General features: G+C 59.9%; 2 protein-coding genes across 9 annotated transcripts; one reads left to right on the top strand and one right to left on the bottom strand.

Annotated features, from left to right (window-relative positions):
- Nucleotides 1-1,470: 1,470 nt before the first annotated feature.
- RPL18 (ribosomal protein L18) lies at nucleotides 1,471-5,520 on the bottom strand. Its single transcript, XM_046682838.1, has 7 exons — nucleotides 5,378-5,520; nucleotides 4,096-4,182; nucleotides 3,649-3,756; nucleotides 3,037-3,135; nucleotides 2,359-2,482; nucleotides 2,072-2,141; nucleotides 1,471-1,588 (listed from the first exon to the last, which is right to left on the bottom strand). Exons 1-7 carry the CDS (start codon nucleotides 5,378-5,380, stop codon nucleotides 1,513-1,515), a joined length of 567 nt encoding a protein of 188 aa, XP_046538794.1. The 5' UTR covers nucleotides 5,381-5,520; the 3' UTR covers nucleotides 1,471-1,512.
- Nucleotides 5,521-5,627: 107 nt separating this feature from the next.
- Nucleotides 5,628-13,802, top strand: SPHK2 (sphingosine kinase 2). Of its 8 annotated transcripts, none has more exons than XM_046682832.1 (7): nucleotides 5,628-5,790; nucleotides 6,748-6,883; nucleotides 9,773-10,244; nucleotides 11,149-11,298; nucleotides 11,416-11,510; nucleotides 11,602-11,717; nucleotides 12,126-13,802. In XM_046682832.1, exons 2-7 carry the CDS (start codon nucleotides 6,845-6,847, stop codon nucleotides 13,216-13,218), a joined length of 1,965 nt encoding a protein of 654 aa, XP_046538788.1. In that variant the 5' UTR covers nucleotides 5,628-5,790; nucleotides 6,748-6,844; the 3' UTR covers nucleotides 13,219-13,802. The 8 variants fall into 8 exon arrangements, with proteins under 8 accessions (XP_046538788.1, XP_046538786.1, XP_046538787.1 ...); XM_046682830.1 differs by having other exon boundaries at nucleotides 9,706-10,244; XM_046682831.1 differs by lacking the exon at nucleotides 5,628-5,790 and adding an exon at nucleotides 5,830-5,982 and having other exon boundaries at nucleotides 9,706-10,244.
- Nucleotides 13,803-13,852: the final 50 nt, after the last annotated feature.

Here is a 13,852-nt window from a genome sequence, read left to right as displayed (position 1 = left end):
CCGGCCACCTGCACGCTCCCTGACCCTCCCTGGCCGTCTCTTTGACTGTCCGGAAGACATTGACAGACTGCAACTGACAATCTCAGGATCTGATCGCCCTGTGGGACACCCAGCTGGCCTTGGCCCAATCTGTTTCTCCTGACATCCGGCCAGCTGGAGTACGGTCCCGGGCGCCTCCTCTGAGCCTAGGAGGAACGCACTCCAGCCTGAAGTCTGGGCATCGCCCTCCCCGAGCAGCGGAACTAGGTCAGCGTCCTCTGCGGATCGAGGACCCTGCTCCCTGGGCCCTCACACCCGCTCAGGCTGCCGCAGGGGAGGATGTGCTGTACAGGGGCTTTCATTCCGATGGAACCAGCCCATAATCCCAACAGCACTTCTAGGCTGAGGACCTGACTAACCGGCCACCGTTCCTCAGACTGGCTGCCCCTGTCTGACTCCTGGGCCACACAGTTGTCTCGGGCTGTCCTCTGATCTCTACTCCTCCCTGTAAAGCTGCCCCAGTCTGGGTTTCTGCCTGAATCCCACTAGCTCCTGCCTCTGACCGTCCACTTACTCCTGGCCAGGCCCGCTCTGCCTCCTGTCCTGGCTCGCTCTTAAGCTGCCCCTTTGAGGCTCCTGACCCAACCTCTGGCCTGTGGACTCCTGATCCTGCAAACCGGCAGCCCTTCCTTCCAACCCCAGCAGCCAGGCGTCTCCCTTCCTCCAGACCACAGCGACCAGCCCTGCAAAGAGAAGGAAGAGGAATAAAGCCAGGCCCTGCTCTGCCTCCCGCCCCCGCAGGGCGGCCAGGTTCCCATCCCCGTCCCCTTCTCTTACCTTTTCCGAGAAATCAGAACAGGAAACTGCAGACCTGCTTTTATTTGAGGTTCTTCCGGGCTGTCCTGCCTCCTTCCTCAGGCTGCAGCCTGGGACCTGGGAAACCCAGCCCCTTGTGTCAACACGGGGGGGAGGGCCAACGCAGGCGCCTCGGGAAGGCCAGGCCAGGGGTAGAGGAAGGTCTCAGCCTCGGGAGCACAAACTCAATGGGTTGCTGGGCCAGGGGCCCACCAGATGCAGGCTTTGGGGAATGGGGAGTGCCTCACCTGTTCCCATGCACCCCTCCCCACCCGCCAGCCCTAGTGCCAGGGAGATCCGGGAGGGGAACACGGGTCCTTTAAGAGGGGCGGGTGTGACTAAATGAGGAAACAGGTGCAAAAACACCTGACACCTGGTTCTTGGGAATAAGGCGGGGATTGGACCATGGACCATGGGGGCTGCCCGAGTTCCAACAGGTGTGACGAGGTCCAGATGGGCAGCGTGCGCCCACGAGGGCAGAGATCTGGAACCCACAGGCTCCAGCCCAGCGGGGGGGGGGGGGGGGCTCAGCCCAGAGGCCTGGCGATGCAAGGAGCAACGATTCCCAGAACCACAGGCGTGCTCAGCGCAGGGTCCAGTGCCCTCCCTCCCCGTCCCAATAACACACAGAAGCCGTCAGCGTCCAAAATCTTTTTAATAACAAGGTAGAATCCGCGGTTAGTTTTTGTAGCCCCGGCTGGCCCGTCGGCCTCTGGCGCGCTCGAACTTGCGGCCCTTGGAACGCACATAGGGTCTGTGGGGAGAAGAGAAAGAGAGTGAGCCGGGTCACAGATGCAGTCAGGGACAAGGGCCGCTGGCATGCGGGGACCGCGGAGCAGAGCCAGGCGCGCTCCAACAGAGCAGCACGGGCACCCGTAAGGGTGGGGATGAAACCAGATCGGCTGCTGGAGAAGCCTGGCCGTGCAGGAGGCCAGGATCCCAGGAGTGGCTGCTGAAGCGGCCGCCCCAGAGGCCGGCTGACTCCCAGCTCCACCTGGGAGAAGCGGACTCAGGCCCGGGAGCGGCCCTGAAGTGCCTGCATTTACAGTACCGGGTGCACAGGCAGCTCGACAGCCAGGGGAACAGCTTTAAGCTGAATCTTGAAGCGAAGTGGGTAAGACAGGGCGGGCAATTCCAGGGAGGCCCGAGGCCGGAGAGACAGCAGCAGCTGGAAGCCCGGCCAGGCCTAGCCACATGGGGAGAGACCAGGACGGAGGGCAGGGCTGCGGATACTCACTTGGTGTGGCTGTGCGGAGTCCCTGGAGCCTTGCCGAAATGCCTGTACACCTCTCGGCCCTTTCGAGGACCTGGGGAAGGGAGGGAGAGGCGCATAAGGCAGGGACCCAGCAACCAGCCCGGCAAGGAGCTGCTCTGCGGGGCTGAGGCTGACTGGGGGCAGGCGAGCCCCAGACCTCCCAGACCAGGGGAAGCAAAGGCTGCCAGTAGTCACACAGCTCATGCCAGACCCATCACACACTGGGTCCCCGGTCCCTGCAGCTGTGGAGGCCACCAAACATCACTCACCAGAGAGCAGGACGGTGCCACAGCCCTTCGGGGAGTCCAGGGCCAGCTGGTCAAAGGTGAGGATCTTGCCCCCAGCCTTGAGGATGCGGCTCCGGGCACGACTGCTCACACGCAGGGCACACACCTGGGAGACATAGAAGACAGGTGCAGTCAGAGCTCCCGCACGGCCACCCAGGGGCTGCTGGGACTTACTATCCACTGCCCTGGCCCAGCAGTCACCCCAGCTGCTCGCTCGGCCTGATAACCCACACCACCACCAATCAAAGGGAGCTTCCTCAGCCAGTAACAGCTGTTCTTACTGCTTCTAGAAACTCCTTTAAGACCCCAACAACCTGAAGTTATTACATGTAAGGAAACTGAGGCATAAAGAGATCCAGGACTTTGTCCAGAGATGACAAAGTGGCAGAAAATTCAAAATCTTAACCCAGGCTGTCTGGCTCAAGAGCCAGCACTGCCAACAGGGCCCCAGAAGAGGCTCGCCTACGGACACCCACCATCAGTAATGGCAATGACAATCCCCCTTCAATCCTGAACGCCTCCTGGATGGGTGTGGCACTGCCTCACCTAGCGGCGGTGAGACTGCTGGCACCACAGCAGAGCAAGGCTGAGCCAGGTCTGCAGGATGCCATCCTAAGCCTGTGCTCTTGACCACCGGCCGTGAGGGAGCCCCCGACTCACCTTCAGTTTGGGCACCTCCTGGACCCGCACGTCGTCGGTGATAGTCCCTACAACCACAGCTGTTTTGTTTTCCCGGCCAGGAAGCTTCATCTTTCGGATCTTTGGGACGGGGGCGGGGGTGGGGGGTGAGATGCACATGAACAAAGTCCCTCCTGGGGTTTAATCCAACCTCGCTGCTTCAGGCATCCCGAGGGCCAAGAGCTGTGCCCAAATGGGCTAAACACAGCCAGACCACAGCCCTGCAACGAGTGGGTTGAGCCCAGGAAAACCTCCCAAGAAAATGATGCAAGCACAGATTGCTCCAGAGAGCTCTCCTATAGACAGCTTTTAACAGGTGAGACGTGTAACATATGACTCGAAGCCTCAGGAAGGTCTCGCGAAGCTGCTCCGCCACCCCCACCTCACAACGAGAAGGAAGATGAGGGAGACCAAGCCTGTGAAACACCCCCACTATTCAGCCACAACCCAAGGGTCGGAACTCTGTGCCCACCACTGGGGGAGGTGAGCCAGCAGATGGCCAGGCTCTAACCCTACCCTCCCTCCCAGAGCCCAGCTCCAGACACAATCCGCTCGCTCCCCAGGCTGGTGATGTGCCCCGCGGGAGCCCCTCACCATGCGGGAAAGGGACAGAGGTGGCCGGTTGGTTCGACTCATGAAAAGCCTCTTCAGCACGACTTGGTTGAAGGTGGAGTTGGTTCGTCTGGCCAGAAACCTGTACAGCTGGAAGGGAAGGGTAAAGAAAGAATGAGAACCCGGGTTAACCTGCTCCCCCTGTCCCCCAACTTTTTAACGAAGCAGCAAACAGATGATGGTTTCAGCTGGCACAGTTTTGGGGGCTTTCCCCCATCCCTTTGAGACCCAGGGAGAGGTGGCCCAGGTCCTTCCTGGCCAAGGACACAGAGATCCCTTTCCACCCCCTAGCTGGATACAGCCCAGAAAAAGAGACGCGAGCCTGCCCCGCATGCCCCGGGGGGAAGCCCTGGACCAACACCAGAACAGAGGCTCTGGAAGGCGCAGTCTGGGGCAGCCCTACCCAAAGGCCTCAGGCCCCAACCTCACCTTGACCAACAGTCTCAGGTAGATGTCCTGGCTCTTGGGCTCCTTGCGCCGAACCTTTCGGTCCTTGTTGTGGCGGATGTCGACTCCCTGCGGGGTGAAGGGGAGACCACGGACCCAACTGTGACCCGGCAGATTCCTCACCCCATCAACGTTCTCAGTGGTTAATTATCTCTGAGACGGAGCTGGGGACCCAGTCTCTGAAGACACAAAGGCCAGCTCCACCTCTGGGAGAGTCACTGAAGTCCTCTGGGCCTCAAAGGACCCCCCCCCGTGTAAAAAAGGGGCTAATTCCACGCGCAAAGCCTCCAGTACAGGGCACAAAGCAGCCTGAAAGGCTTGAACGCAGCGGCCACGTTAATGCAATAAAACACTTTAATTTTTCAGTTGTTATTTTGCAACGACATAAGTATTATTAAAGTTGCCCAAACTTGCTCCCACGCGTGGAGAGCAACCCATAACATCTCAACGAAAATGATAATGGCAATGATCTTGGACTTACTCTGTACAGAACCAGTACCAGAACCACCTTTCACACACTATCTCCTTGAATCCAACAACCTCACGAGCCAGTTTCCCACTTTAGCACCAAGAAAACTGAGGGAAGCCCATGATCTCCGCTACACTCCCCCGCCCTGCTTTCCTGAGACGTTTTTAGACTATCTGATGCATTGTGAAAAACGACTTAACTGTTAGGAGCTCCCATTTATCCTTAAGGAATGCGAGGACCCGTGCAGAACATTTCCCGTGACTTACTTCTCCCCAAACTCAAATCTGAGACAGGAGGAGTGTGTCGTCCAATGAAGAGACTGGGGCGCAGGCCGGGAAAGCAAGATCCCAGGTGGGCAGGGAGCTGAGACGCGACTGGAGGCCGGCCTGGCCCCCAAACCCGGACACTGGACGCTCGACACCCCCCCAGAACCCAACTTTGCAGACCAGGGAGTGGCAGGTCCGGGCAGAGTGGCTGCGGGACCAGAGTCTGGATCCCAATGCCGTCTCCGCCACTTTCTGGCATTGTGAGCCCGGGCACATCACTTAACCTCCTGGAACCTCAATTTGGTCACCTATTCAACGGGAGCTATGATAAAAAAGGATAGGACGGGCTGAAGGCTGATATGACTGACCCATTCTCGGCCTTCGGGCCCCCTAAAAGAGCTCCCCACCGCGCGAATCGCCTCCTTTGGGCACCCCCGAGACCCCTGCCTCGCTGGGGTACATCCCAAGCGCCAGACCGCGGCGGATGGCGGCGGATGGCCGAGCCCCGACCACAGCAAAGCGCGCTCACCATGATGGCGCCTACTCCTCAGCCGGGTCCGGAAAGAGAGCTCAGATTCCGGGTGGGCGGGGAAAGCCTGCAGCGAGCGGCGACTGCGTGACGTCACATGCGCGCCACGCGGCGCTCTACCAGACTCGAACCTCTCTATGGTGAGTCTGATGATCCGCTGGACGGGCGATGCCGGAAAAGGGTGGACGAACATCTAAAGGGAAACAAGCGCTACGTCAGGGAGGGAAGGGCCAGCACGTCGAGGCCCTCTCTGGCCCTATCCAGTTCCTGTTCTCCATGGTCTTCCGGAGGAACGGGATCTGCGAGCGAGATGCCGCGCGGAACTAGGAGGGGGCGTCGTGTAGTGACGCTCTGGCTCGACGCCGACGGCCTCTCTGTGGCTCCCGGAAGACCCGGAGGGCCCAGTATTGGAGGTGAGGAGGCGGGGCTGGCAGGGCTGGTTTAGACCTTGGGAAACCTCTGACTCCACGCTTAGGGCGTTTCCTTAGCAGGCTCACCGCTGCCTTATATCCCGCTGCCGCACTGGGGAAGTGCTACTTGAGATCTAACCGGACGTGATCTTGCTGCAACCCGGTCTATCGCATCCTGTATTTCCACCTTTTAGGGTCCGCTTCTCCCCCTGCCCCCAGATGGCCCTTCCCTGACCCCTCTTCAGCCTCTGCCACCAGGGGATTGCTTTTCCCAGCCAGAGAGATTCGAGCGGCCCAGCGGGTTCGCTGTGAGGAATGTGCACCGTACTGGAACGCAGAAGAGGCACACTGAGGCCCCGGGCTTGGGGCGCGGGGTGGAGAGAGGGGATTGGTAAAAAGCCCCTGAAAGAGAAGGGAGAAGAGACTTAGAGAGAGGGAGACCCAGAGGAGGAGTGGACAGAGACCGAGGGTCGGGGGATTGGAGACCCAAGGGGTGAGGAGACCTAGAAAGAGAGGAAAGATGGAGATCCAGGGAGAAGAAGAGACATGGAAAGATGTGAGAGGGGGCCTTGCCAGCTGTCACCAAATTCAAACCCTGACTGCTAGTTACCAACAGTGTGACCTTGGGCAAGTCACGTAACATCTCTGTGCCTTACTTTCCTTCTCTGCGAAAGGAGGGTGATAATAGGCATAGCCCATAGAGTATTTCCCATCATTATGTAAGTTAGTAAAAATGCTTCAGACAATTCTTTGCACATAATTGCTTAATAAATGTTACCCTCCACTCCTATTGTTAGCCCTTATTGGGTGGGACAAAATGGCCTGGCTGGGGCAGTGATGAAGCTGGCCTGTCTCCCTTTTTCTCCTTCCCCTGCCCCTTGGGCCTCCAGCACAGCACGTCCAGCCTGGCCACCTGGAGTCTGCTCATCATGCTCCTACTTACTGACCTCTCCTCCGCAGAGCCAAAGGCCAGAGCCCGGGCCGTGACAGCCGTCCCATGGCCTCTGTCCCAGAGCCAAGGTCTTGCTGATGTGGTGACACGGCGCAGGGCCAGCAGATGAATGGACACCTTGAGGCAGAGGAGCAGCGGGACCAGGTAGGGATCTGTCTGAAAGTCAAGATCACCGTACCCTGGGACACAATTTCCTCCTCCGTGTCCCTGTTTCCTTGTCTGTGTCTCGGAGTCCCAGCCTCTTTAGTGGATGTGTCTGCCTTTCTTTCTCCTGGGGCCCTAAGCTCAGGTGCTGTGTTTCGCTGTCTCTCCATCTTACTTGGTTTCTGTCCCTCTCTGGATCATTCTTTGGCACGTATTATTTGGTGCTGTTGCTCCTGTGGGTTGAACACAAGGGACGTTGTTTCACAGTAAATGAATTCTTCCTCCATTAATCTCTTTCTAGCAAGCTCTGTCTCTGTCTCCTCCTGCAGGGGTCTTTTTCTCTACATTCCTATCTGTTTGGAGGCCTCCTGATATTATTCTTGCCTTGATTTCTTTCAGTTTCCCCATGTCTTTGCCTTTCTCTGTCTCTCTGTCAACGTCTTTGTTTTTCTGTCTCTTGGTCTCAGTGCCTCTTGGCTTCTGAGAGGCGTCCAACCATTTTTCCCTCCCTCACCCCTGACCCAGATATCTGCCTCAGATGCTATGTCTCCCCATCTCTCTCCTTATGTCTCGGTCACACTGTGTAACTAGGTCGTTTACGGGCCAGATGTTTCTGTCATGCTGCCTCCACTCTGGTTTGGGCCCAAGGTAAATTTTGTGAATTAATGAGCTTCTCCTCCCTGGCTTTCATTCCAGAAGTGTGTGTCCCCATTTTTCTCTATCTGTGTCCGTTATTTTCTGGGTTTTCTTGTGTCCTTACCTTGCACATTCTCAATTCTACTGTCTTTGATTGATTATAGCTCAAGTTTTCTGTGTCTGTCTCTCTGATTCTCTGTAACTATCTGAGAAAGACAACACCGTCTCCAAGCCTCTTGTTGCCCCTGACTCGGCTTCTCTAGGTGTCTTTTACAAACTCTCTTTGCATATCTTTGTTACCTGGGTTAGGGTCAGTCTCTCTATCTGCCGCTAAAGCCCTCTTCCCCCATGGCCCATCTTTTATAAACGCAATGGATGGGACAGGCCCACTTGCCTTCAACAAATATGGCGGCACAGGCGCTGCCCTTGGGGCCGTGATGCCGCCCCTGCTGCGTGTGTGCCCTCACCTACGATGGCGGCTGATCTCGCGGAGTGCGATACCCCGCCCCGCTCTCCCCTCGCAGGCCCCTTCGCCGAGCTCACGAGTCGGCTGGTCCCGCCCCCCGTGCCCCCTCATTGGTGCGGCTCAGGCCGGCCTCACGGCCATTGGCTGAGCGGATGCACACCCTCCCCCTGCCCCAGGGTCTGACGGGGGCGGTTGGTGCCGACTTGAGGGGCCGCCTGGAGGAGGACCCGACCAGTGAGGAGGGTGCCGGGGTCGGGGCAGGGACCTGAGTCCGGGGGACTGAGGGACGAAGAGGAACGGAGACGCAGGCCCAGGACAGGGGTACCAGGGGTGTGGGATGGAGATGGAGAACCAGAACCGGGACTGAGGGATCCAGGAATGGAAATCCGGGTCTGCGGCTGGGTTCTGGAAACGGGGCGGGGATGGAGGTCCGGGACCAGGGGAACCGGAGACAGAGACTCAGGCTTATGGATTGAGGGGGACTGTGGATGGAGACCCGGGCCCAGGTCTGGGGTACTTGGGGGATGGAGAGAATGGAGACCAGGCCAGAGACCTGGGGACCTAGGGACAGAGACTCAGGCCCAGGATTGGGGGAGGTCTGGGGCTCTGTGCCGAAGCCTGATTTGAGGAAGAGTGGGTCGGTGCAAGTTTAGGGGTGGGGCCTGAAGGAGCTGCCCAGGGCTGGGGACAGAGGTGACTCCTGAGGGTGAGTCCACAGATGAGGGTGTCTGGGGCAGCTCTGGGCCCCAGGAAGGTGAGGGGCAGGACTAGCAGGTTGCTAGGTGAGTGGAGCTATGGGGAACAAAGGTGAACCGAAAGGAGGAGGCACAAGCTGGGCAGGGGCAGGGCCTCGGGGGAGGGGACCTCAGGCCCAGCTCCCACCCCCTCCCTGGAGAGCAGGCGGCCAGATGCCCAGGTCAGTGCTCAGGGTCCAGCTCTTGGATCCTGTCCGTTGCAGGTGCCTGCACGTGGCTCCTCCAGCTCTCTGACCTCTTAGGCCTTCCGTGTCACTTCTCTTTCTCAGTCTCTCCAGCTGTTTGCATCCCCTACTTCTTGCCTCTCCTCTCTGCTCTCTCTCTCCTAACTCTCTTGTCCCTCTGACCCTCAGACGGCTCCTGGAGCCCCTAAACTCTTGCTCTCCTCTCTAAGCGTCTTTCATTGTCCTAGGTTTCATCTCACTGAAACTGTTGGTCTCCTTCTCCCAGCGTTTTTCTGGCGCTCAGACCTTATTATCCCTCTTTTTCTTTGTGTCTGAGCGTCCCTCCCTTCTTCTTCTGGAGGTGACTCTGTGTGTGTGTTGTGTTTTCCTGTCTCTGCATGTCTATTTCTTCATATGTCTCCTCCATCCTGATGTCTCTCCTCTGCCTCATTTTTCCCCAAAGCCCTTGTCATCATCCAACACACTATAGTTTACTTCTTTATCTTGTTTTTCTGTCTCTTGATTGGAATACAAACTCCACGAAGGCAGGGATTTTTGTCTCTTTTTCTTCCCTGCTGTGTTTGCCATGACTGGCACATAGGGGCTATGGAATAATTACTGGGGGAATGAATGAATGAATGTTTGCTTGCCCGTGTGTGAACTCTCCAGGATGCTGGCCTTCCTGTCCAGCTGGCCTCTGCTCTGCATCCTCAGAGTCTCCCCACACTTGTCTGAGCCTGTTTGTCTCTGATGCTCCCATCTCACGTGTCACCGACCCTCATTGTCTCCTCCTGTTCACAGGCCCTGCCCCTGCTTCTCTCCCACGGGGGTCCTGGACTCTGACTCCTGCCCTCCTCCCTCCCCACAGAGGCCAGACCAGGAGCTGACCTGGAGCTGGGGCCACGGGTCTAGGAGCGCCCTGGACAGGGCCGAGGCCATGGCCCCGCCGCCGCCGCCACTGGCCGCCAGCACCCCACTCCTGCATGGCGAGTTTGGCTCCTACCCAGCGCGTGGCCCACGCTTCGCCCTCACTCTCACACCACAGGCCCTGCACATCCAGCGGCTGCGCCCAAAGCCTGAGGCACGGCCCCGGGGTGGCCTGGTCCCGCTGGCTGAGGTCTCAGGCTGCTGCACCCTGCGGAGCCGCAGCCCCTCGGACCCAGCAGCCTACCTCTGCATCTACACCTACCCGAGGGGCCGGCGCGGGGGCCGGCGCAGAGCCGCACGCACCTTTCGGGCCGACGGGGCAGCCACCTACGAGGAGAACCGAGCTGAGGCCCAGCGCTGGGCCACTGCCCTCACATGTCTGCTCCGAGGACTGCCACTGCCTGGGGATGGGGGTGAGGCACTGGGCAGCCGCTCTGTCCTAAGGCCACCTCGGTGTCTCTGCACATCTCCCTCTGTGGGCATCTCTGTCTATTCTTCTGTGTGCCTATCTGTGTGATGTGTCTCTCTGGGTCTGTATGGAAAGAGTGATACACAGACAGGGAGGGGCTACAGAAGAAACAAAATTCCAGGCAGGGAGGAATGATTTGTGTCTGCTGCTCTCTCGCTCTATTTCTGTCTCCGCTAGATTTCTGTCTCGGTCCCCTCCCCCCTTCCATGGGTCCTGACCACAGATGAGTCAGAGGCTCCATGGCGGACGAGAACAGCAGACTGAGACATAATCAGTCACCACCCAGGGTGACAGGCACTCACAGAGGTCTCCGAGGGCATCCCAGGAGCTCAGAGGTGGCATCTAATCCAGCCTGTGGGACTCAGGCGGCTTTCAGGCAGAGGTCCCCACCCAGGGACCTCAGGTGGCACAGGAAGGGAAAGGTTCCAGGGCCCCCACCTGCTGGGCCTTTCTTGATCCCCCAGGATCCTGCTGGCTGCCTGGGGGCCCTACAGGATGGTGACAGTAAGGGAGCCTCACACACTGGAGTAAGCTGATCCTGGGTCCCAGGTGTTTGAGGGGGTGAGGAAAGTGGAAACCACAGCTCGACTTCCTCCTCCCACTTGTGGGTCCAAAGGGCACCGGGATTAACACCCAAGCCCTGCCTTTGTCTTAGCTTCTGGGAGGGGGTGGGGCTGCACACCTGGGCCTGGGCAGGTGAGGCCTGGGAGAAAAAACTTTGAACTCCCAGCAGGCTCCGTTGCCAGCCGCCCACCAGTTCCACTGGGCGCTGTTCGCAGTTACTGTTTCTGACGTGCCCAGGGGCCTGGGATCCTGGCCTGTGTAGACTCCTTCCCCTCTCTCTGCAGAAATCACCCCCGAGCTTCTGCCAAGGCCGCCCCGATTGCTCCTGTTGATCAACCCCTTTGGGGGCCGGGGCCTGGCATGGCAGTGGTGTAAGGACCACGTGCTGCCCATGATCTCTGAAGCTGGACTGTCCTTCAACCTCATCCAGACAGGTGAGGGTGGTGTCAGGATGGACGGTAGGGGTGGGGCGTTGGGACTCCTGAGTCCTGGGTAGCAGTGGTGGAGCACAGGTGGACCAGTCTGCCTCACCTCCCGGTTCCCCACGTTAGAACGGCAGAACCACGCCCGAGAACTGGTCCAGGGGCTGAGGCTGAGCGAGTGGGACGGCATCGTCACAGTCTCGGGAGACGGGCTGCTGTACGAGGTAGGGCAGGAGCGCCCTGCCCCGACCCTGAGCCCTGGGCGACTGCAGAGGCCAGGACCAGCACCCAGGTGTCTCATCTCGCATCCTCCAGGTGCTGAATGGACTCCTAGATCGCCCTGACTGGGAAGAGGCTGTGAAGATGCCGGTGGGCATCCTGCCCTGTGGCTCGGGCAATGCCTTGGCCGGAGCTGTGAACCAGTATGGCGGGTAGGTGGTGCCCATCCTGCCTCAGGTGAGCCTGAGGATGCCAGGAGGGAAGGGACCCGGCACATCTCCCGCTCAGCCAGTCCATGTCAGTTAAGTCCATCAGTCTGGCTGTTGGATGCTCACCACACCCCCGCAGACATTTTTGCCATTTGTTCCCAGCTGTATCACTAGTGCCTAGAGTTGTGCCTCGCCCTCAGCTGGCACTCAGTGAGTGCTTATGGAAGGAAAGCACTGACAGGGATCCTGGCCCAGTAAGAAGAGTCCATCTAGAGGTGGCCAAATGGCTGCAGGTGGGCCCAGGGACATGGCCTTCCCGGCTCCTGCTGTCTGCTCCCCCCTGGCTCTTGCTATCTCTCCCCCAGCCCTCTATTCTTTCTCACTGTGTCCATCCATCTCTGGGCTCTGAAGGTTTGAGCGGGCCCTGGGCATCGACCTGCTGCTCAACTGCTCACTGCTGCTCTGCCGAGGTGGCGGCCACCCGCTGGACCTGCTCTCTGTGACGCTGGCCTCAGGCTCCCGCTGCTTCTCCTTCCTGGCTGTGGCCTGGGGCTTTGTGTCAGACGTGGACATCCAGAGCGAGCGCTTCCGGGCCTTGGGCAGTGCCCGCTTTACGCTGGGCACTGTGCTGGGCCTGGCCACGCTGCACACCTACCGCGGACGCCTCTCCTACCTTCCTGCCACTGTGGAACCTGCCTCACCCACCCCTGCCCATGGCCTGCCCCGTGCCAAGTCAGAGCTGACCCTGGCCCCAGCCCCAGCCCCGCCTGTGGCCCACTCACCCCTGCATCGCTCAGTGTCTGACCTGCCCCTGCCCCTGCCCCAGCCTGCCCTGATGTCCCCTGGCTCACCTGAGCCCCCACCCCTCCTGTCCATCAATGGGGGGGACCCAGAGCTGGCCGGGGACTGGGCTGCAGCTGGGGATTCTCCACTGTCCCCAGACCTGCTGCTGCCCTCGCTCCCTGGATCCCCCAAGGCAGCTCTACTGTCACCCATCACTGAGGGGGCCCCAGAAATGCCAGCGTCCTCTGGGCTCCTGCCTCCCACCCCTGATGCCCCAGCAGCCACCTCTACTGGGGGCCCACCCGACCACCTGCTCCCTCCTCTGGGCACCCCACTACCCCCAGGCTGGGTGACGCTGGAAGGGGACTTTGTGCTTATGTTGGCCATATCACCCAGCCACCTGGGGGCTGAGTTAGTGGCAGCTCCCCACGCGCGCTTTGATGACGGCCTGGTGCACCTGTGCTGGGTGCGCAGCGGCATCTCGCGGGCTGCGCTGCTGCGCCTTTTCCTGGCCATGGAACGCGGTAACCAGTTCAGCCTGGGCTGTCCACAGCTGGGCTATGCCGCGGCCCATGCCTTCCGCCTGGAGCCGCTCACACCTCGCGGCGTGCTCACGGTGGACGGGGAGCAGGTGGAGTATGGGCCGCTGCAGGCGCAGGTGCACCCTGGCCTCGGTACGCTGCTCACCGGGCCTCCTGGCCGCCCGGGGCGGGAGCCCTGAACCGAACAAAGCTTGGAGCCCGCCGGGGGCGGGGCCTACATTCCAAGGGGCGGGGCCTGGCCGCTGGAATTAGGGCCGAGGGCCACCGTTGCAGGGTCCCAGCCCCGGCTCAGGATTGCGCCCGCCCCCCGGGGACCAGAGGTGATGGTGGGGCCTGGCCCGAATTCCAGGGGGTCGTCACCGTCGCAGATAAATCTGCTCGCCCCGAAGGTAGGGCCTGACTCACAAGGACAGGGCTCGCTCCAGATCCCCTGTCCGGCTCGCGGAAGGCCAGGTCGGCTGAGGGCGGGGCCTGCCTCGCGCCTCCTCCAATGACGGGACCTGGAATGTACGGACTCCGGGAGGCCGTAGCTAATTGGCCAGTCAGGGCCGGGTCTCGCCCCATCCACTCTGGTGCCTCCGCTTAACTGGCCAATCAGCCCAGGAGGGGCAGGTTCCCCGGGGCCTGCCTTCCTATTTGCACTAACGTCCCGCCCCACGCGGATGGGGGCGGGGAAGTTCATGTCCTTGTCTTGTCTCCGACCCCAGTCTTCAAAGCAATTGAAAAGGTCTATGCAATAAAGGCAGTCGCTTCATTCCTCTCAGGCCCTCGGCCCTTCCTCCATCCGGCAGCCCGTGGGAGGAATCGGACTCT

The sequence above is a fragment of the Equus quagga genome, chromosome 13 (genome assembly GCF_021613505.1).
Source record: "Equus quagga isolate Etosha38 chromosome 13, UCLA_HA_Equagga_1.0, whole genome shotgun sequence".
Classification (NCBI taxonomy): Eukaryota; Metazoa; Chordata; class Mammalia; order Perissodactyla; family Equidae; genus Equus; species Equus quagga.
The sequence above is the reverse complement of the archived record's forward strand: the minus strand, read 5'-3'. Positions and strand labels throughout refer to the sequence as shown.

Excerpts from the sequence above, each read along its gene's own strand:
- SPHK2 (XM_046682828.1), top strand. The coding sequence starts at position 8,780 with ATGGGGAACAAAGGTGAACCGAAAGGAGGAGGCACAAGCTGGGCAGGG. Across the intron at positions 8,902-9,705 it reads GCAGGCGGCCAGATGCCCAG|GCCCTGCCCCTGCTTCTCTC; the intron begins GTCAGTGCTCAG and ends TCCTGTTCACAG. Across the intron at positions 10,245-11,148 it reads GCCACTGCCTGGGGATGGGG|AAATCACCCCCGAGCTTCTG; the intron begins GTGAGGCACTGG and ends CTCTCTCTGCAG.
- RPL18 (XM_046682838.1), bottom strand. Across the intron at positions 3,757-4,095 it reads ACCTGAGACTGTTGGTCAAG|CTGTACAGGTTTCTGGCCAG; the intron begins GTGAGGTTGGGG and ends CTTCCCTTCCAG. Across the intron at positions 3,136-3,648 it reads CTCTGTCCCTTTCCCGCATG|ATCCGAAAGATGAAGCTTCC; the intron begins GTGAGGGGCTCC and ends CCCGTCCCAAAG.